Below are 20,490 nucleotides of genomic sequence, written 5' to 3'. Positions count from 1 at the left end.
CCATCGGGATGAAAATGAGAACTGTAGAAACAGCAACTCATCTGCCCATAATGCAGACATCAGCATCAAGCTGTTCATATCACGCATATCACTCTGTGTGTGTGTGTGTGTGTGTGTGTGTGTGTGTGTGTGTGTGTGTGTGTGTGTGTGTGTGTGTGTGTGTGTGTGTGTGTGTGTGTGTGTGTGTGTGTGTGTGTGTGTGTGTGTGTGTGTGTGTGTGTGTGTGTGTGTAGCTGAGAGGAATGAGTGGGTGGCAGTGCTGCAGAACTTCACTAGGGGGCGCCAGGAAGGCAGCAGGGAGATGACCTCATTGGTCCCGCCCTCCTTTCTGACCCCTGGTTCACCCCTGACCCCTGAACAGCAGGGCTACCTGGAGCTGAGGGGCCTGCGCTCCAAACTCTACACAGTCGTCTCTGGAGACAAGGTCTTCCTCTACAAGAACATGGAGGTGTGTGTGTTTTCAAAGACAAATATGTACATACTCCATGCATTTGAATCCTAGTCTGTTTGGTCCTAGGGCTATTTGAAACAATGGGTGTTTCTCAATACCAATACTACTGTGCTCCACACGCTCATGCTTTGAGTGCATTCTCCAACCACATTCTCTTGAGTACATTGTTGTGAGGACGAGAGTGTGAAGAATGCATAAAACATTGCATTTGAGAACCACTAGCACTCCCCCTACTGTATTACCTCACGCTGCTCCTCCCCCTACTGTATTACCTCACGCTGCTCCTCCCCCTACTGTATTACCTCACGCTGCTCCTCCCCCTACTGTTATCTCACGCTGCTCCTCCCCCTACTGTATTACCTCACGCTGCTCCTCCCCCTACTGTTACCTCACGCTGCTCCTCCCCCTACTGTATTACCTCACGCTGCTCCTCCCCCTACTGTATTACCTCACGCTGCTCCTCCCCTTACTGTATTGATGTCAATTCTTCGTGGGTAGCTAGCTACCAATTCTATCTGGCTAACTAACAGTTTGCCCTATTGACTTATTATGGGGCTTGTGATCTACGGTATGTAGGCAGTTAAACATGACAAAATTAACAAAGCATTTATTTATTAACTTATCATGATAAAATATTGTAATCAGGCAACATATGAGATGTGAATAGGCAACATTTCTCTCGCTTTAACTCAAATAATGTCCACCAATACATTTTGCGTTATTTTGCATACTTTCCGTTGAAGCTGGCATCGATGCTTCAACGTATGTACAAACTGAGTATGCATTCGAGAAGTGCCCCCCCCCCCCGTGCTCTGTTTCGCATACTTTGAGTTGGAGCCATACTCCGACCCTCCCGTGCTCCAGTGTGTGTGCTCGGAGCAGGGTAGGATGTATTTTGAGAAACACCCAATGTATTTGGAAATAAGTATTTTGAAGTTAGATTTGGCTATTTGGTTCGTTCCACAAAATTAGTGTCTTTTTGTGTCCTTTTTATTTTTAAGTAGAAATTGTGTGTATATTATAATAATAATAATCCAATAATAGTATTTTAAAAGCCTGTTAAGTTACATAAAGTGCCCTTTAATACAGACCAAATAGAGAATTCAATAAAGGCTTAAAGTAAAATGCCAAAATTCAAGTGTCTCTCCGTCAACCCTGTGTCACTTCTAGGAAGATTTCAAACCAATTGTTTTAGGGGGTAGATCAGCTTTAATATTGCAGATTGTAGTTTCCATCAATGTAATTGTCTGCATCATTTCCAATCCCCCATATATATTATTTTCTATATACAGTGTATTCGCAAAGTATTCTGACCCCTTGACTTGTTCCACATGTTGTTACGTTACAGCCTTACTCTAAAATGTATTAAATCGTTTTTTCCCCTCATCAATCTACACACCATACCCTATACTGACAAAGCAAAAACAGTTGAAAAAAAAAATAAATGTCTTTATTTTTTACATTTTAGCAAGGCTGCCTGTGTAAAGACGCACTAAATGACAAATACTTAAATATGCCTATATTTGAACCCAGCTCTGATCATGGTTGCTGTAGTGGGTGACGTCAGCTGTGTGATGTGTGTGTGTTCTGTTTCCAGGACTACCGCCTTGGCATCGGTATCACGTCTATCGACATGAATGTAGGAAACGTGAAAGTCACTGACCGCCGCAGTTTTGATTTGACCACACCCTACCGCATCTTCAGGTTTACACCCATACACCACACACACACACACAGCAAGGTTAGAGAGGGAGTGTTCAGCTTGACCGGATTACTGTGTGTGTGAGTGTGAGAGGTCTGACATTTCTCAGTGTTCAGAGACTTGGGGTTAAGGTTAGAATTAGGTTTAGGAGTTAGAATTAGGTTTAGGAGTTAGAATTAGGTTTAGGAGTTAGAATTAGGTTTAGGAGTTAGAATTAGGTTTAGGAGTTAGAATTAGGTTTAGGAGCTAGGATTAGAATTAGGTTTAGGAGCTAGGGTTAGAGTTAGATTTAGGAGCTAGGGTTAGAGTTAGATTTAGGAGCTAGGGTTAGAGTTAGGTTTAGGAGCTAGGGTTAGAGTTAGGTTTAGGAGCTAGGGTTAGAGTTAGGTTTAGGAGCTAGGGTTAGAGTTAGGTTTAGGAGCTAGGGTTAGAGTTAGGTTTAGGAGCTAGGGTTAGAGTTAGGTTTAGGAGCTAGGTTTAGAATTAGGTTTAGGAGCTAGGGTTAGAGTTAGGTTTAGGAGCTAGGTTTAGAATTAGGTTTAGGAGCTAGGTTTAGGAGCTAGGTTTAGGAGCTAGGGTTAGAGTTAGGTTTAGGAGCTAGGTTTAGGAGCTAGGGTTAGAATTAGGTTTAGGAGCTAGGGTTAGAGTTAGGTTTAGGAGCTAGGTTTAGGAGCTAGGGTTAGAATTAGGTTTAGGAGCTAGGGTTAGAAATATATAATAATAATAATGTGTCTTAATTATGTGTCTCCACAAGGTTAGCTGTACAAGACTCTGTGTGTGTGTGTGTGTGTGTGTGTGTGTGTGTGTGTGTGTGTGTGTGTGTGTGTGTGTGTGTGTGTGTGTGTTGTGTGTGTGTGTGTGTGTGTGTAGTTTTCTAGCAGATTCGGAACAACATAAGGAGCAGTGGGTAGAAGCAATGCGTGACGCAATTGGAGATGCTCTGTCCAATAGCGAGGTGGCTAATCAAATCTGGGCGGAGCCTAGCAACTGTTGCTGTGCCGACTGTGGCGCCGCCAAACCTGAGTGGGCTGCCATCAACCTGTGTGTGGTGGTCTGCAAATGCTGTGCAGGTCAGTGTGTTTACTGTCATCAGATAGTTGTAGAACTTTCAGATCCACTGACCTTTGGTTGGACAGGTTTCTCTATTATACACAGAATGCAGTCATAGAATTATGTATTTTTTTGCTTGTGTGTGTGTTGTAGGAGAGCATCGGGGTTTGGGCCCCAGCATCTCTAAGGTGCGCAGTCTGAAGATGGACAGGAAGGTGTGGACAGAGGAGCTTATACAGGTACACACACACACACACAACTATGTCTTACTATACTTGTGAGGACTTTTTGAGGACCAACAATTGATTCCCATTCAAACTCCTATTTTCCCTAACCCTAAAACATTAACCCCTAATTCTAACCCTGACCCCTAAGCCTAAAATACTATTTTTACAAGTGTCCTCACTTCTCAGAATTTTAGTTGTTTTAATATTCTTGTCAAGACTTCTGGTACTCACAAGAATACTAAAACAGACACACAGACAGACAGAGATTTGGTGTCCCTATCTAACCTCCCCCTCACCTGTCCCCCAGGTGTTCCTGTTGCTAGGAAACGAGCGTCTGAACAGGTTCTGGGCGGCGAACATCCCTCCCAGTGAGGCGCTGAGTCCGACCAGCTGCAGCAAAGCCCGCCGACGATTCATCAGCTCTAAATACAGACAGGGCAAATACCGCAAATATCACCCCCTCTACGGCAACCAGACAGAGCTCAACAATGTAAGAACAACCTTTACATAACCCTAGTCGGACCTACCTCCAACCTAACCTTAACTTAACCCTTTATATAACCCTAATCTGACCTACCTCTAATTTAACCCTTTATATTACCCTTATCTGACCAACCTCCAATTTAACCCTTTATATAACTCTAATCTGACCTATCTCCAACCTAAACTTAACTCTACCAGTATCCATACCCCTACAGTGTCTATGTTCACTTTCTACATAAACAATATCGGCGATGAGATAAGAAAGTGTCAAATTCATTTATTTGCCGATGACTCTGTCATGTACTCTATCGCTTCAACGGCTGACCAAGCATTATCACTATCGGAGACAGATTTTAAGATATTACAAGGTTCTTTTATACAGCTGAAACTTGTTTTAAATGCAAAGAAAACACATTTTGTGATTTTTAATAGGTTCAAGAAGTTGGTTGAAAATACACTTGCACTTACGAACTTAGATGGTTCTCAAATGAATCGGGTCTCTGCAAATAAATACTTAGGGATATGATTGGATGATGAACTGTCTATTAAAATGCATGTTGGCGAACTTTGAGAAACGGCTAAAAATCAAGCGAGGCTTCCTCTATAGAAACAGGACATGTTTGTCCTCTACAAATATAAAATAAATTGTGCAAGCTACTTTTATGTCTGTTATAGATCATGGGGATATTATCTACATGAATGTTACGGCAACAACACTTAAATCGCTGGATGCTACTTTTCATTGCGCACTTAGGTTTATTACGGCTGCTAGCTACAGAAATCACCACTGTGTTTTATATCAAAATGTGGGTTGGACTTCCCTGTCCATGAGACGAGAACAACATGCTCTCGTGTTTGTCTATAAAGCACTTCTGAATAAACTACCTTCTTATTTATCATCACTCATCAATATTAGAAGTAGAATTCCTAAAACCAGGTCTCAAGCTTGGATTACACTTGAGGCCCATGTGATTTCCACAGAGTTGGGTATGGCTGCCTTTTCCTGTTTACACTCCTTGCCTGTGGAATAGCCTGCAGACTAAACTTCAACTTGAGACTCTTGTCGCCCATTTTAAACATTTTATTGGGGGATTTTTATTTTTGTATTGCTTGCAACTGATTCGGGGAATAAAAGTTACTGTGCTGTTAGTAGAGTAACCTGTTAGGGGAATAACCTGGTAGTAGAATAACCTGTTAGGGGAATAACCTGTTAGGGGAACAACCTGGTAGTAGAATAACCTGGTAGTAGAATAACCTGGTAGTAGAATAACCTGTTAGGGGAATAACCTGTTAGTAGCATAACCTGTTAGTAGAATAACCTGTTAGTAGAATAACCTGTTAGGGGAATAACCTGTTAGTGGAATAACCTGTTAGTGGAATAACCTGTTAGTGGAATAACCTGGTAATAGAATAACCTGTTAGTAGAATAACCTGTTAGGGGAATAACCTGTTAGGGGAATAACCTGTTAGGGGAATAACCTGTTAGGGGAATAACCTGTTAGGGGAATAACCTGTTAGGGGAATAACCTGGTAGTGGAATAACCTGTTAGGGGAATAACCTGGTAGTGGAATAACCTGGTAGTAGAATAACCTGTTAGTAGAATAACCTGTGTCTAAATGTAATAATCTGCTGCTGTATTTCTTTGTGTTATCTGTGATGGTTTGTCGTGTTTATTTTTTAAATCATCGTACCTAAACTGTATGTGTAAACATGTATACGCAGGGCCCAGCTGTAAAAGAGACATTCAGTCTGTGTTCCTTGTTGAAATAAAAGTATAATAATAAAACCCCTCCGGTACCTACAGTATACCCCTCCGGTATCCATACCCCTCCGGTATCTACAGTATACCCCTCCGGTATCTACAGTATACCCCTCCGGTATCTACAGTATACCCCTCCGGTATCTACAGTATACCCCTCCGGTACCTACAGTATACCCCTCCGGTATCTACAGTATACCCCTCCGGTATCTACAGTATACCCCTCCGGTATCTACAGTATACCCCTCCGGTATCTACAGTATACCCCTCCGGTATCTACAGTATACCCCTCCGGTACCTACAGTATACCCCTCCGGTATCTACAGTATAGCCCTCCGGTATCTACAGTATACCCCTCCGGTACCTACAGTATACCCCTCCGGTACCTACAGTATACCCCTCCGGTACCCCTCCGGTACCTAGTATACCCCTCCGGTACCTACAGTATACCCCTCCGGTATCTACAGTATACCCCTCCGGTATCTACAGTATACCCCTCCGGTATCTACAGTATACCCCTCCGGTATCTACAGTATAGCCCTCCGGTATCTACAGTATAGCCCTCCGGTACCTACAGTATACCCCTCCGGTACCTACAGTATACCCCTCCGGTACCTACAGTATACCCCTCCGGTATCTACAGCATACCCCTCCGGTATCTACAGTATACCCCTCCGGTATCTACAGTATAACCCTCCGGTATACATACCCCTCCAGTATCTACAGTATACCCCTCCGGTATCCATACCCCTCCGGTATCCATACCCCTCCGGTATCCACAGTATAGCCCTCCGGTATCTACAGTATAGCCCTCCGGTATCTACAGTATAGCCCTCCGGTATCTACAGTATAGCCCTCCGGTATCTACAGTATAGCCCTCCGGTATCTACAGTATAGCCCTCCGGTATCTACAGTATAGCCCTCCGGTATCTACAGTATACCCCTCCAGTATCCATACCCCTCCGGTATCTACAGTATACCCCTCCGGTATCCATACCCCTCCGGTATCTACAGTATACCCCTCCGGTATCTACAGTATACCCCTCCGGTATCTACAGTATACCCCTCCGGTATCCACAGTATACCCCTCCGGTATCCACAGTATACCCCTCCAGTATCCATACTCCTCCGGTATCTACAGTATATATCCCTCCGGTATCCATACCCCTCCGGTATCTACAGTATACCCCTCCGGTATCTACAGTATACCCCTCCAGTATCTACAGTATACCCCTCCAGTATCTACAGTATACCCCTCCAGTATCTACAGTATACCCCATCCAGTATCTACAGTATACCCCTCCAGTATCTACAGTATACCCCTCCAGTATCTACAGTATACCCCTCCAGTATCTACAGTATACCCCTCCAGTATCTACAGTATACCCCTCCGGTATCTACAGTATTCCTCTACAGTATACCCCTCCGGTATCTACAGTATTCCCCTCCAGTATCCATACCCCTCCAGTATCTACAGTATACCCCTCCAGTATCCATACCCCTCCAGTATCTACAGTATACCCCTGCGGTATCCATACCCCTCCAGTATCTACAGTATACCCCTCCGGTATCTACAGTATACCCCTCCAGTGTCCATACCCCTCCAGTATCTACAGTATACCCCTCCGGTATCCATACCCCTCCAGTATCTACAGTATACCCCTCCGGTATCTACAGTATACCCCTCCAGTATCTACAGTATTAGCCTCCAGTATCCATTAGCCTCCAGTATCCATTCCCCTCCGGTATCTACAGTATACCCCTCCGGTATCCATACCCCTCCGGTATCTACAGTATACCCCTCCGGTATCCATACCCCTCCGGTATCTACAGTATACCCCTCCGGTATCTACAGTATAGCCCTCCGGTATCTACAGTATACCCCTCCGGTATCTACAGTATACCCCTCCGGTATCTACAGTATACCCCTCCTGTATCTTTAATCCTTCAGTATCCATCCCCTCCACTACCCCTCCATCTCGCACCATCTCTTCCGTTCAGTGTGTGTGTGTGTTTCTGTGTAGTGAATGCCTCAGTGTTACAGCTCTTCGCTGGGTCAGTCAATAGCCTCTTAACCCAGTTACCAGAAGCAATGCCAACTGCACATATCTCACTGTCTATGTATGTCTGTCTCTGTCGCTTTCTCTCTCGGTTTCTGTCTCTCTGTCTCTGTGTCTGTCTCTGTGTCTGTCTCTGTGTCTGTCTCTGTGTCTGTCTCTGTGTCTGTCTCTGTGTCTGTCTCTGTGTCTGTCTCTGTGTCTCTCTGTCTCTGTGTCTGTGTCTGTGTCTGTGTCTGTGTCTGTCTCTGTGTCTGTGTCTGTGTCTGTCTCTCTCGGTTTCTGTCTCTCTGTGTCTGTGTCTGTCTCTGTCTGTCTCTGTCTGTCTCTGTCTCTGTCTCTGTGTCTGTGTCTGTGTCTGTGTCTGTGTCTGTGTCTGTCTGTCTCTGTGTCTGTCTCTGTCTCTGTGTCTGTCTCTGTCTCTGTCGCTTTCTCTCTCGGTTTCTGTCTCTCTGTCTCTGTGTCTGTGTCTGTCTCTGTCTGTCTCTGTGTCTGTCTCTGTCTCTGTGTCTGTCTCTGTGTCTGTCTCTGTCGCTTTCTCTCTCGGTTTCTGTCTCTCTGTCTCTGTGTCTGTGTCTGTGTCTGTCTCTGTCTCTGTGTCTGTCTGTGTCTGTGTCTGTCTGTCTCTGTCTCTGTGTCTGTGTCTGTGTCTGTGTCGGTCTCGGTCTCGGTCTCGGTGTCTGTCTGTCTGTGAATCACATTCATCACTTGACTTTGTGTGATTCCATTTTCCTCCTTAAGTGATTTAGTTTACCATCTGTTCACTCCCTGTGTGTGTGTGTCGTGTGTGCAGCAGAGATTTAAAGAAACTCAAAATACAGGAAGTTTTCTCTCTGATTCTGATTGTTGGACCAGGATGCAACAGCATAGAGAGTAACACACACTCTCACTCTCTTTATGCATTGGACTAAATGAATCCTTTGTTCTCCTGCTCCCCCCTCTTATCTCCCTCGCTTTCTCTCTCTCACTTTCTCTGCTCCATTTTCTTATCTGGACAGTGTTACTCTCCGTGCTCTCCCTGGGCCTAAGCCCACCTCTGGCATGTATTAGTGTGTGTCGGAGCTCATGCTGCTTTGTTTATCTAACCGTGGCAGGACTCCACCCCTCCCTCTGACATCATCATGGTCTTTCTACAGGAATGTGTTCTAATTCCTCCTCTCCAGAGTTGCTCTCCTCTCCGCCCCTTTTCTCTGTCTCATTGTTTGAATCAGATCAGTGGAGCTGGGGAAAGTTTCTGTCTGTGCCTTTTCCTCTCTTTCCTGCTGTGGTGTAGTTGACGTGTAGCTTTGTGAGGAGTGCTCTTGGAGGGTTGTCACTTGGAACTATTCAGTTTGGCACACACACACATGCACTCACACACATGCACACACACCAGTGACAGTCAAGAGGACTATAATGTCAGCTAATGGGTGAGTGTACTACTGAAGTAGCTGTTTGCCAGTATAACTCTGTGCTCTGTATGTATGTGGATAATGCTTGTTTTGTATCTTTTAGATAAGTGTTGGTTTGTGCGTCATGTGTATAAAATGTGAGCGGGGACTGTATTTGAGGGTTGTATTTATTTTGGTGTGTTTCTGAGAGTTGTATTTGTGTGGGTGTTGAACTGTGTAAATACAGTATGTGAGTTGGATGATTGAAATGGACTTTGCCTCACAGCCTTACCCTTCCTCTATGCTCAGCTGGATGGAGACATGTTGGAATGCTGTGTCCGAGTGTGTATGAATCCGAGTGTGTGTCCGAATTTGTGTGTTGTCTGAGTAGATGTGTGAATGGCACTGAAGCCAGACTTTGGTCTGTGTCCAGTATATCATAATCCCAGCTGCCTGTGTGTGTCTGTGATTGATAGTGTGTGGGTATTACAGTAATTGTGTGGTATGTATGTATGTATGTATGTATGTATGTATGTATGTATGTATGTATGTATGTATGTATGTATGTATGTATGTATGTATGTATGTATGTATGTATGTATGTATGTATGTATGTGAGACATAGGGTGTGTGGGGGGGGGTAGAGATACACTAGTATATGTGTGGGAGAGACATAGGGTGTGTGGGGGGGGGGGGTAGAGATACACTAGTATATGTGTGGGAGAGACATAGGGTGTGTGGGGGGGGGTAGAGATACACTAGTATATGTGTGGGAGAGACATAGGGTGTGTGGGGGGGGTAGAGATACACTAGTATATGTGTGGGAGAGACATAGGGTGTGTGGGGGGGGGGGGTAGAGATACACTAGTATATGTGTGGGAGAGACAGAGGGGGTGTGTGTGTTTGGGGTAGAGACACTGGTATGTGTGACTCCATGTGTTCTTTGTGTGGTCAGTCTCACCTTTCTGAATGGACAACCTTATAAGAATCCGCTCCCTCTCCCACTCTGCTGAACTCTGCTTCCAGCTTATAGCACATCACGGCTAAACTACAGGTACCTGCCAAAATAAAGGAAACACTTGAGTAAATGAGAGACACAAAGTACAGTGGGGAGAACAAGTATTTGATACACTGACGATTTTGCAGGTTTTCCTACTTACAAAGCATGTAGAGGTCTGTAATTTCTATCATAGGTACAATTCAACTGTGAGGGACTGTATCTAAAACACAAATCCAGAAAATCACATTGTATGATTTTTAAGTAATTCATTTGCATTTTATTGCATGAAATAAGTATTTGATACATCAGAATAGCAGAACTTAATATTTGGTACAGAAACCTTTGTTTGCATTTACAGAGATCATACGTTGTCATGCTCATGCTGGAAGTCATTGTCATGCTGGAAGACCCAGCCACGACCCATCTTCAATGCTCTTACTGAGGGAAGGAGGTTGTTGGCCAAGATCTCGCGATACATGGCCCCATCCATCCTCCCCTTAATACGGTGCAGTCATCCTGTCCCCTTTGCAGAAAAGTATCCCCAAAGAATGATGTTTCCACCTCCATGCTTCATGGTTGGGATGGTGTTCTTGGGGTTGTACGCATCCTTCTTCTTCCTCCAAACACGACGAGTGGAGTTTAGACCAAAAAGCTCTATTTTTGTCTCATCAGACCACATGACCTTCTCCCATTCCTCCTCTGGATCATCCAGATGGTCATTGGCAAACTTCAGATAGGCCTGGACATGCGCTGGCTTGAGCAGGGGGACCTTGCGTGCGCTGCAGGATTTTAATCCATGACTGCGTAGTGTGTTACTAATGGTTTTCTTTGAGACTGTGGTCCCAGCTCTCTTCAGGTCATTGACCAGGTTCGGCCGTATAGTTCTGGGCTGATCCCTCACCTTCCTCATTATCATTGATGCCCCACGAGGTGAGATCTTGCATGGAGCCCCAGACCGAGGGTGATTGACCTTCATCTTGAACCTCTTCCATTTTCGAATAATTGCGCCAACAGTTGTTGCCTTCTTGCCAAGCTACTTGCCTATTGTCCTGTAGCCCATCCCAGCCTTGTGCAGGTCTACAATTTTATCCCTGATGTCCTTACACAGCTTTCTGGTCTTGGCCATTGTGGAGAGGTTGAAGTCTGTTTGATTGAGTGTGTGGACAGGTGTCTTTTATACAGGTAACGAGTTCAAACAGGTGCTGTTAATACAGGTAATGAGTGGGGAACAGGAGGGCTTTTTAAAGAAAAACTAACAGGTCTGCGAGAGCCGGAATTCTTACTGGTTGGTAGGTGATCAAATACTTATGTTATGCAATAAATGCAAATTAATTACTTAAAAATCATACAATGTGATTTTCTGGATTTTTGTTTTAGTTTCAGTCTCTCACAGTTGAAGTGTACCTATGATTAAAAAAAAGTACAGACCTCTACATGCTTTGTAAGGAGGAAAACCTGCAAACTCGTCAGTGCATCAAATACTTGTTCTCCCCACTGTATATTGAAAGCAGGTGCTTCCACACAGGCGTGGTTAACATCCCATCATGCTTAGGTCATGTGTAAAAATGCCCATTATTTTGGCTACCATGGCTAGAAGAAGGAGCACAGGGGGGTTTAAAGGATGTGTGTATGTGTCAGTCACCAGATCTCAACCCAATTGAACACTTATGGGAGATTCTACAGTAGATTGGCGTCCGAGACAGTGTTTTCCACCACCATCAATACCAAATGATGGAATCTCTCGTGGAAGAATGGTGTCGAATCTCTCCAATAGAGTTCCAGACACCTCTAGAATTTTTACCAAGGCACATTGAAGCTGTTCTGCTGGCTCATGGCCCAACACCCTACTAACACACTTTATGTTGGTTTTTCATGGCACATCACTGTTAAACTATGTTATCATTCTAGCACATCCCAGCCTAACAATGTTAGCGTCTTATACTGTAACACTTCACTGCTAAACAATGTTGCCATCTTATAGCGTATCACTGCTAAACAATGCTAGCATCTTATCGCACACCACAGCTAATCTATGCTAGCATTTAAAGCACATCACAGCTAAACTATGCTAGCATCTTATAGCATATCTCTGCTAAACTATGCTATCATCTTATATCTAGTGCCAGGAGTTTTTGCTGCGTAGCTGACATGGTCAGAAATAACTTTTATCCTCATTTGATTGCTGAACTTCACACTTATAACATAGTGAAGCTAAATGATGTACACTTTTCTAGCATCCTGCAGTACAGGCTAGCACTGCTTTTACATGGGTGCCAGTCTACCTCACAGCTAACCTCCACATTCTAATTCATCAACCAACCCAGTGATTAGACCGGAAACACTGAGAATATTAGTTTGACAGTGTGACTGTAGGCTGACAGTGTTATGAGATGCAGAGGAATGTGTGTGAATTGTTTGGGATATGTTTGTGTGTGTTAGTGGTTTAGGAGTTTCTCAATATGTCTGTGTAGTTTAAAACCTACACCCCAACCCGAGCACTCGGTTCCGCCACCTCAGGTATATTGGCCCTCCCACACATACGAGGGGCCGGCTCATACGAGTCAAAGCTCTTGTCTGTCCTGGCACAGCACCAATGGTGGAACAAGTTTTCCCCTAACTTCAGGAGAGCTGAGTCCCTGCCGATCTTCTGAATTCCCCCTAACTTCAGGAGAGCTGAGTCCCTGCCGATCTTCCCGAAATCTTCTGATAAGATTATCTTGATTAATCCCACAGCACCCCCCACCCGACCCCCAAAATGTAATTACTATGACTGTGATATGAGGTTGTCCCACCTAGCTTTCTTAAAATGAATGCACTAATTGTAAGTCATTCTGTATAAGTCTGCTAAATGACTAAAATGTATACTGAACAAAAATATAAACGCAATATGCAACAATTAAAATTATTTTACGCAAGTCTGTCAATTTAAATAAATTCATTAGGCCCAAATTTATGGATTTACATGACTAGACAGGGGCGCAGCCATTGGTGGGCCTGGGAGGGCATAGGTCAATCAGAATGAGTTTTTCCCCACAAAAAGGGCTTTATTGCAGACATAAATACTCCTGTTTAACTAGCTTTCCGGATGGCTAGTCTCAGACGATCCCGCAGGTGAAGAAGCCAGATGTGGAGGTTCTGGGCTGACGTGGTTACACGTGGTCTGTGGTTGTGAGGCCAGTTGGATGTACTGCCAAGTTTTCTAAAACGACGTTGGAGGCAGTTTATGGTGGTTATTTAACATTAAATTATCTAGAAACAGCATGCCAATTGCACATTCCCTCACACCGTTGTGACATCTGTTGTGCGTTCTCTAATTCTCTCCTTCTCTTTCTTTCTCTCTCTCGGAGGACCTGAGCCCTAGAACCATGCCCCAGGACTACCTGACATGATGACTCCTTGCTGTCCCCAGTCCACCTGGCCATGCTGCTGCTCCAGTTTCAACTGGCCTGGGCCCTAGGACCATGTCCCAGGACTACCTGACATGAGGACTCCTTGCTGTCCCCAGTCCACCTGGCCATGCTCCTGCTCCAGTTTCAACTGTTCTGCCTTACTATTATTCAACCATGCTGGTCATTTATGAACATTTGAACATCTTGGCCACGTTCTGTTATAATCTCCACCTGGCACAGCCAGAAGAGGACTGGCCACCCCACATATGCTCTCTCTAATTCTCTCTTTCTTTCTCTCTCTCGGAGGACCTGAGCCCTAGGACCGTGCCCCAGGACTACCTGACATGATGGCTCCTTGCTGTCCCCAGTCCACCTGACTGTGCTGCTGCTCCAGTTTCAACTGTTCTGCCTTATTATTATTTGACCATGCTGGTCATTTATGAACATTTGAACATCTTGGTCATGTTCTGTTATAATCTCTACCCGGCACAGCCAGAAGAGGACTGGCCACCCCACATAGCCCGGTTCCTCTCTAGGTTTCTTCCTAGGTTTTGGCCTTTCTAGGGAGTTTTTCCTAGCCACCGTGCTTTTACACCTGCATTGTTTGCTGTTTGGGGTTCTGATGTACGAAGGGCTATATAAATAAATTTGATTTGATTTTATTTCAGCTCATGAAACATGGGACCAACACTTCACATATTTTTGTTCAGTGTATACGGTAAGTGCTGGGTGGGTGCAGACGTGGTGTGGCTGTATGGCTGACTGCACTAAACCATTTATGGGGTTGTTTGTTTAGACTTTGGATGTGCGTCAATATGGCTACCAGGAAGAGATCAGTTTCTAGAACTTGGCTTTACTCTCTTTCTCTCTATCCTTATCCCTCTATTCTCACACCTCTGTCTCTCTATCCTTATCCCTCTATTCTCACACCTCTGTCTCTCTATCCTTATCCCTCTATTCTCACACCTCTTTCTCTCTATCCTTATCCCTCTATTCTCACACCTCTTTCTCTCTATCCTTATCCCTCTATTCTCACACCTTTCTCTCTATCTTTATCCCTCTATTCTCACACCTCTTTCTCTCTATCCTTATCCCTCTATTCTCACACCTCTTTCTCTCTATCCTTATCCCTCTATTCTCACACCTCTTTCTCTCTATCCTTATCCCTCTATTCTCACACCTCTTTCTCTCTATCCTTATCCCTCTATTCTCACACCTCTTTCTCTCTATCCTTATCCCTCTCACATTCTCATCCTTATCCTCTATTCTCACACCTCTTTCTCTCCTTATCCTTATCCCTCTATTCTCACACCTCTTTCTCTCTATCCTTATCCCTCTATTCTCACACCTCTTTCTCTCTATCCTTATCCCTCTATTCTCACACCTCTTTCTCTCTATCCTTATCCCTCTATTGTTGGCTCTGTGGGGTGTGTTTGTGTTTGTGAGCCCCAGGACCAGCTTGCTTAGAGGACTCTTCTCCAGGTTCATCTCTCTGTAGGTGATGGCTTTGTTATGGAAGGTTTGGGAATCGTTTCCTTTTAGGTGGTTGTAGAATTTAAAAGGCTCTTTTCTGGATTTTGATCATTAGTGGGTATCGGCCTAATTCTGCTCTGCATGCATTATTGGTGTTTTACATTGTATACTGAGCATATATTTGCAGAATTCTGCATGTAGAGTCTCAATTTGGTGTTTGTCCCATTTTGTGAATTCTTGGTTGGTGAGTGAACCCCAGACCCCACAACCATAAAGGGCAATGGGTTCTATAACTGATTCAAGTATTTTTTTGTTGCCAGATCCTAATTGGTATGTCAAATGTTTGATCTCTCGGTCTCTGTGTTTACAAACACACCCCACAGAGCCCCAGGACAGCAGCACAATTAGACCCAACCAAATCATGAGAAAACAAAAAGATAATTATTTCCAATGTGTCAAGAAATTAACAAAAAAACAGAGCAAACTAGAACACTGTTTAGACCTAAACAGAGAATACACAGCGGCAGAATACCTGACCACTGTGACTGACCCAAATTAAGGAAAGCTTTGACTATGTACAGACTCAGTGAGCATAGCCTTGCTATTGAGAAAGGCTGCCGTAGGCAGACATGGCTCTCTTGAGAAGACAGGCTATGTGCACACTGCCCACAAAATGAGGTGGAAACTGAGCTGCACTTCCTAACTTCCTGCCAAATGTATGACCATATTAGAGACACATATTTCACTTAGATCACACAGATCCACAAATAATTTGAAAACAAACCCGAGTTTGATAAACTCCCATATCTACTGGGTGAAATACCACAGTGTGTCATCACAGCAGCAATATTTTTGACCTGTTGCCACAAAGGTCAACCAGTGAAGAACAAACACCATTGTAAATACAACCCATATTTATATATATATATTTTGTACTTTAACTATTTACACATCGTTACCACACTGTATATTTGAAATGTCTTTATTAATTTGGAACTTCTGTGAGTGTAATGTTTACTGTTATTTTTTTGTTTATTCCACTTTTGTTTTATCAAGTTCACTAACTTTGGCAATATGTTTCCCATGCCAATAAAGCCCTTAAAATGAAATTGAATTGAGATAGGCTGTCTTCTCAATAGCCAGGTCTGCCTATGTGCCCACTGCCCATGAGGTGGAAACTGAGCTGCACTTCTTAAATTCCTACCAAATGTATGACCATATTAGAGACACATATTTCCCTCAGATTACACAGGTCCACAAAGACTTTGAAAACAAATCAAACAATGACCAACTCGTATGTGTTAGGCGAATTAATGCAGTCTGCAATCATAGCAGCAAGATTTGTGGCCCGTTGCCATAAGAAAAGGGCAACCAGTGAAGCACAAACAACATAAATACAACACATATTGCAGTTGATTTATTTTCCCTTTCATACTTCAACTATTGGCACATTGTTACTACACTGTACATAGCCAATAATATAACATGTGAAATGTCTATATTCTTTTAAAACCTTTGTAATGTTTACTAATGTTTATTTCCCTTTTATTTATTGTCTATTCCATTTACTTTGGCAATGTAAACATATGTTTCCCAAGACAATAAAGCCCTTTGAACTGAAAGAGAGGGAGACAGAGGCAGAGAAAGACAGAAAGCGAGAGAGAGAGGTCTCTGTCTGCTCGGTGTCTCTGTCTGCTCGGCCTCTCTGTCTGCTCGGCCTCTCTGTCTGCTCGGCCTCTCTGTCTGCTCGGTCTCTCTGTCTGCTCGGTGTCTCTGTCTGCTCGGTGTCTCTGTCTGCTCGGTGTCTCTGTCTGCTCGGTGTCTCTGTCTGCTCGGTGTCTCTGTCTGCTCGGTGTCTCTGTCTGCTCGGTGTCTCTGTCTGCTCGGTGTCTCTGTCTGCTCGGTGTCTCTGTCTGCTCGGTGTCTCTGTCTGCTCGGTGTCTCTGTCTGCTCGGTGTCTCTGTCTGCTCGGTGTCTCTGTCTGCTCGGTCTCTCTGTCTGCTCGGTCGCTCTGTCTGCTCGGTCGCTCTGTTTGCTCGGTGTCTCTGTCTGCTCGGTGTCTCTGTCTGCTCGGTCTCTCTGTCTGCTCGGTCTCTCTGTCTGCTCGGTCTCTCTGTCTGCTCGGTGCCTCTGTCTGCTCGGTCTCTCTGTCTGCTCGGTCTCTGTCTGCTCGGTTTCTCTGTCTGCTCGGTCTCTCTGTCTGCTCGGTCTCTCTGGTGAGGTAATGCTGGAACATATGGATCACTTCCTGTCTCGTGTGTGTGATCCTCTGCTTTTCATGCGGGTAAAACCTTTGTTAGTTGGAGGGGGGAGGATCGAGGGAAGTGGTATCTCTAATCACTCTCTGATTACAAGACTTGCATGTTTTAGTTCATCTTTTCTGTAGAAAGGAGGACTGTAACTAACTGAGTTATGTTTTCAGAGACACACCCAGTGTATAGAGTGCAGTCCACACGGTCCTCTGAAAAACGTTTGTCTCTCTCTGCCTCTCCAGGGGTTGTCTAAAAGTATTGGATTCCTCCGTCCGTGTGTGTGTGTGTGTGTGAGGGATGGAAGTCTTGAAGCACTTATTTCTCAGAGGCCTTTTTCTTATTTTCTTGCTCAGCCTTCCTGTGAACCGATTGGTTGCTATAGCCCACACCTGAGTGTGTGAGTGAATCCCTGACTCTGGTTTCCCTCATGTGACTGATGGGAGGGATATGAAGAAGAAACAGGCGAGGGAGAGTCGAGGAAGGGAGAGGAGAGTGCAGCTGTGTGTGTGTGGGTTGTTGGTTCAGAGAGAGTGCAGCTGTGTGTGTGTGTGTGTGTGTGTGGGGGGGGGTTGTTGGTTCAGAGAGAGTGCAGCAGCATGTGTGTGTAACAAGGTGGGTGTTACTGTGTTGGGCTCAGTGTGTTCAAGCTGGAAGGCTGCGTTGGGCTCAGCTGTAAAAACACCCTCCTTTCTTTCCTCCCACTATCTCTCCTGGTCTCTCTCAACAGAGCAGTCTCTCCCTCACTGATTGCTTTCATTTCCTAGCCTGGTTCTGAGTTAACCTGTCCCCTCATCCCATATACTCCTACCCTGTCCCTGTACCCTAGAGGATTTTACCCTCCTGTCCCCTTACCCTGTCCCTGTCCCCTGGATGATTTTACCTCCCTGTCCCTGTACCTTGTCCCTACAACCTAGAGGATTTTATCTCCCTGTACCCTGTCCCTGTACCCTGTCCCTACAAACTAGAGGATTTTATCTCCCTGTACCCTGTCCCTGTACCCTGTCCCTACAACCTAGAGGATTTTATCTCCCTGTCCCTGTACCCTGTCCCTAAAACCTAGAGGAAATTTACCCTCCTGTCCCCTTACCCTGTCCCTGTACCCTGTAGGATTTTACCTCCCTGTCCCCTTACCCTGTCCCTGTCCCTACACCCTGGAGGATTTTACGTCCCTGTCCCCTTACCCTGTCCCTGTCCCTACACCCTGGAGGATTTTACGCCCCTGTCCCCTTACCCTGTCCCTGTCCCTACACCCTGGAGGATTTTACGTCCCTGTCCCCTTACCCTGTCCCTGTACCCTGGAGGATTTTACCTCCCTGTACCCTGTCCCTGTACCCTGTCCCTGTACCCTGTCCCTACAACCTAGAGGATTTATTTTGATCTCCCTGTACCCTGTCCCTGTACCCTGTCCCTACAACCTAGAGGATTTTTATCTCCCTGTCCCCTTACCCTGTCCCTCCTCTGTCCCTGTACCCTGGAGGATTTTACCTTCGTGTCCCTGTCCCTTTACCCTGTCCCTGTCCCTGTACCCTGGAGGATTTTACCTCCCTGTCCCCTTACCCTGTCCCTGTCCCCTGGATGATTTTACCTCCCTGTCCCTGTACCCTGTCCCTATACCCTGGAGGATTTTACCTCTCTGTCCCCTTACCCTGTCCCTGTCCCTACACCCTGGAGGATTTTACCTCCCTGTCCCTACACCCTGGAGGATTTTACCCCCTGTCCCCTTACCCTGTCCCCTGGATGATTTTACCTCCCTGTCTCTGTACCCTGTCCCTACAACCTGGAGGATTTTACCTCCCTGTCCCCTTACCTTGTCCCTGTCCCTACACCCTGGAGGATTTTACCTCCCTGTCCCCTTACCCTGTCCCTACATCCTGGAGGATTTTACCTCCCTGTCCCTACACCCTGGAGGATTTTACCCCCTGTCCCCTTACCCTGTCCCTGTCCCTACACCCTGGAGGATTTTACCCCCTGTCCCCTTACCCTGTCCCTGTCCCTACACCCTGGAGGATTTTACCTCCCTGTCCCCTCAACCTAAAAGTCCTCAGAGATGTGTAATTGGTCTCAGTTGAGAAACACTTTAAGAGTGGATTGTTCTGAATCACAGCTCTGAGTCAAGCTGCACCACTGCTTTGCCCAACAACAACAACAGGTGGACTGTAGGTAGGAGTAAGGTTTGGAATGTAGGCTTGTATAATGTCCTAGGTTATGTGTCACGATGTTCTAAGAAGATTCCAGAATTTAAGTGTCCGAGATAGGCCTACAGATTTTCAACAAAATACAATACATATTGGCGGACTTCACATATGACTTTTTTAGTCATAACAGAAATGTATCATTATTTGAGGCATTGAGGCACTGCCTGAGACCCTGAACCATGAATTCAGAAACAAGTTTACTAACACTGCTGTGGCACAGCTACAATGACAATCTGGTCACTGATGTTTCAACCAAAAAGCTCCTACTCACCATAACATCATTCCATGGCAGCCAAGTTAGTTCCTCCTAGATAATACTGACAAAGTGATCATTTTCTGAATTTGAAACAATTATCCCTCCTACCCTCTCTTCCCCCACTCTCTCTCGCTCTCCCTCTCCAGGCCCTGTGTATAAACGTGCAGTGCAGTGATGTGCTGGAAACATTGTGTCTGGTGTTCTGTGGAGCTGATGTGAACTGTTCTACTGGCCAGACTGACTGTCCCTCCCCCCTTTCCCTGGCACTCGCACACAACCAGAAACTACAGGCCCAGTTCCTCTCTCACAACCTCAACACAGGTACACACACACTCCTGTTGACAGATAACATGTTTATTCATATATATTCATATTCATTTATATTCATTTACATATTTACATGTTGTTTATTCCTGTTGAATAATTACTGTGCGTGTTGTGTGTCTGCAGAGCTGCCTCGTTCGGAGGTGACTGGGGACATGGAGCCTCAACACTATTCACCACAGCACCCAGTCACTCACAATGGCTTCCTTTTCAAGACCGCCTCCATGGTCCGGCCTATTACGGAGCGCAAGGCCAGGGAGGGTGAGCCAATCACACACACCCTAGTTTCTTGCTTAGTCCTCTTGTCCTTCCCCTAGTCCCTTCCCTTAGTCCCTTCCTCGAGTCCCCTAGTTCCTTCCCGTAGTCCTTTCCTCTAGTCCCGTAGTCCCTTCCCCTAGCCCTTTCCTCCAGTCCGTAGTCCCTTCCCTTAGTCCTTTCCTCTAGTCCCGCAGTCCCTTCCTCTAGTCCCGTAGTCCCTTCCTCCAGTCCCGTAGTTCCTTC

At 45.2% G+C, this 20,490-nt stretch overlaps 1 protein-coding gene across 6 annotated transcripts in view; it reads left to right on the top strand.

Moving 5' to 3' along the window:
* Window positions 1–20,490, top strand: part of LOC123992544 (arf-GAP with Rho-GAP domain, ANK repeat and PH domain-containing protein 1-like) — a 119,541-nt gene that overhangs the window by 42,409 nt on the left and 56,642 nt on the right. For all 6 annotated transcript variants that reach the window (XR_006831266.1, XM_046293755.1, XM_046293753.1 and 3 more), the window contains 7 exons: window positions 234–448; window positions 2,049–2,155; window positions 3,024–3,223; window positions 3,357–3,442; window positions 3,738–3,920; window positions 19,812–19,986; window positions 20,116–20,250. Coding sequence is in view for 5 of the 6 variants with exons in the window: in XM_046293755.1 (XP_046149711.1) it covers window positions 234–448; window positions 2,049–2,155; window positions 3,024–3,223; window positions 3,357–3,442; window positions 3,738–3,920; window positions 19,812–19,986; window positions 20,116–20,250 (1,101 nt within the window). In the remaining variant the exon portion in view is untranslated. The remainder of the gene's footprint in view (window positions 1–233; window positions 449–2,048; window positions 2,156–3,023; window positions 3,224–3,356; window positions 3,443–3,737; window positions 3,921–19,811; window positions 19,987–20,115; window positions 20,251–20,490) is intronic.

Source organism: Oncorhynchus gorbuscha, linkage group LG13 (assembly GCF_021184085.1).
Source record: "Oncorhynchus gorbuscha isolate QuinsamMale2020 ecotype Even-year linkage group LG13, OgorEven_v1.0, whole genome shotgun sequence".
In the NCBI taxonomy this organism is placed as follows: Eukaryota; Metazoa; Chordata; class Actinopteri; order Salmoniformes; family Salmonidae; genus Oncorhynchus; species Oncorhynchus gorbuscha.
The sequence above is the reverse complement of the archived record's forward strand: the minus strand, read 5'-3'. Positions and strand labels throughout refer to the sequence as shown.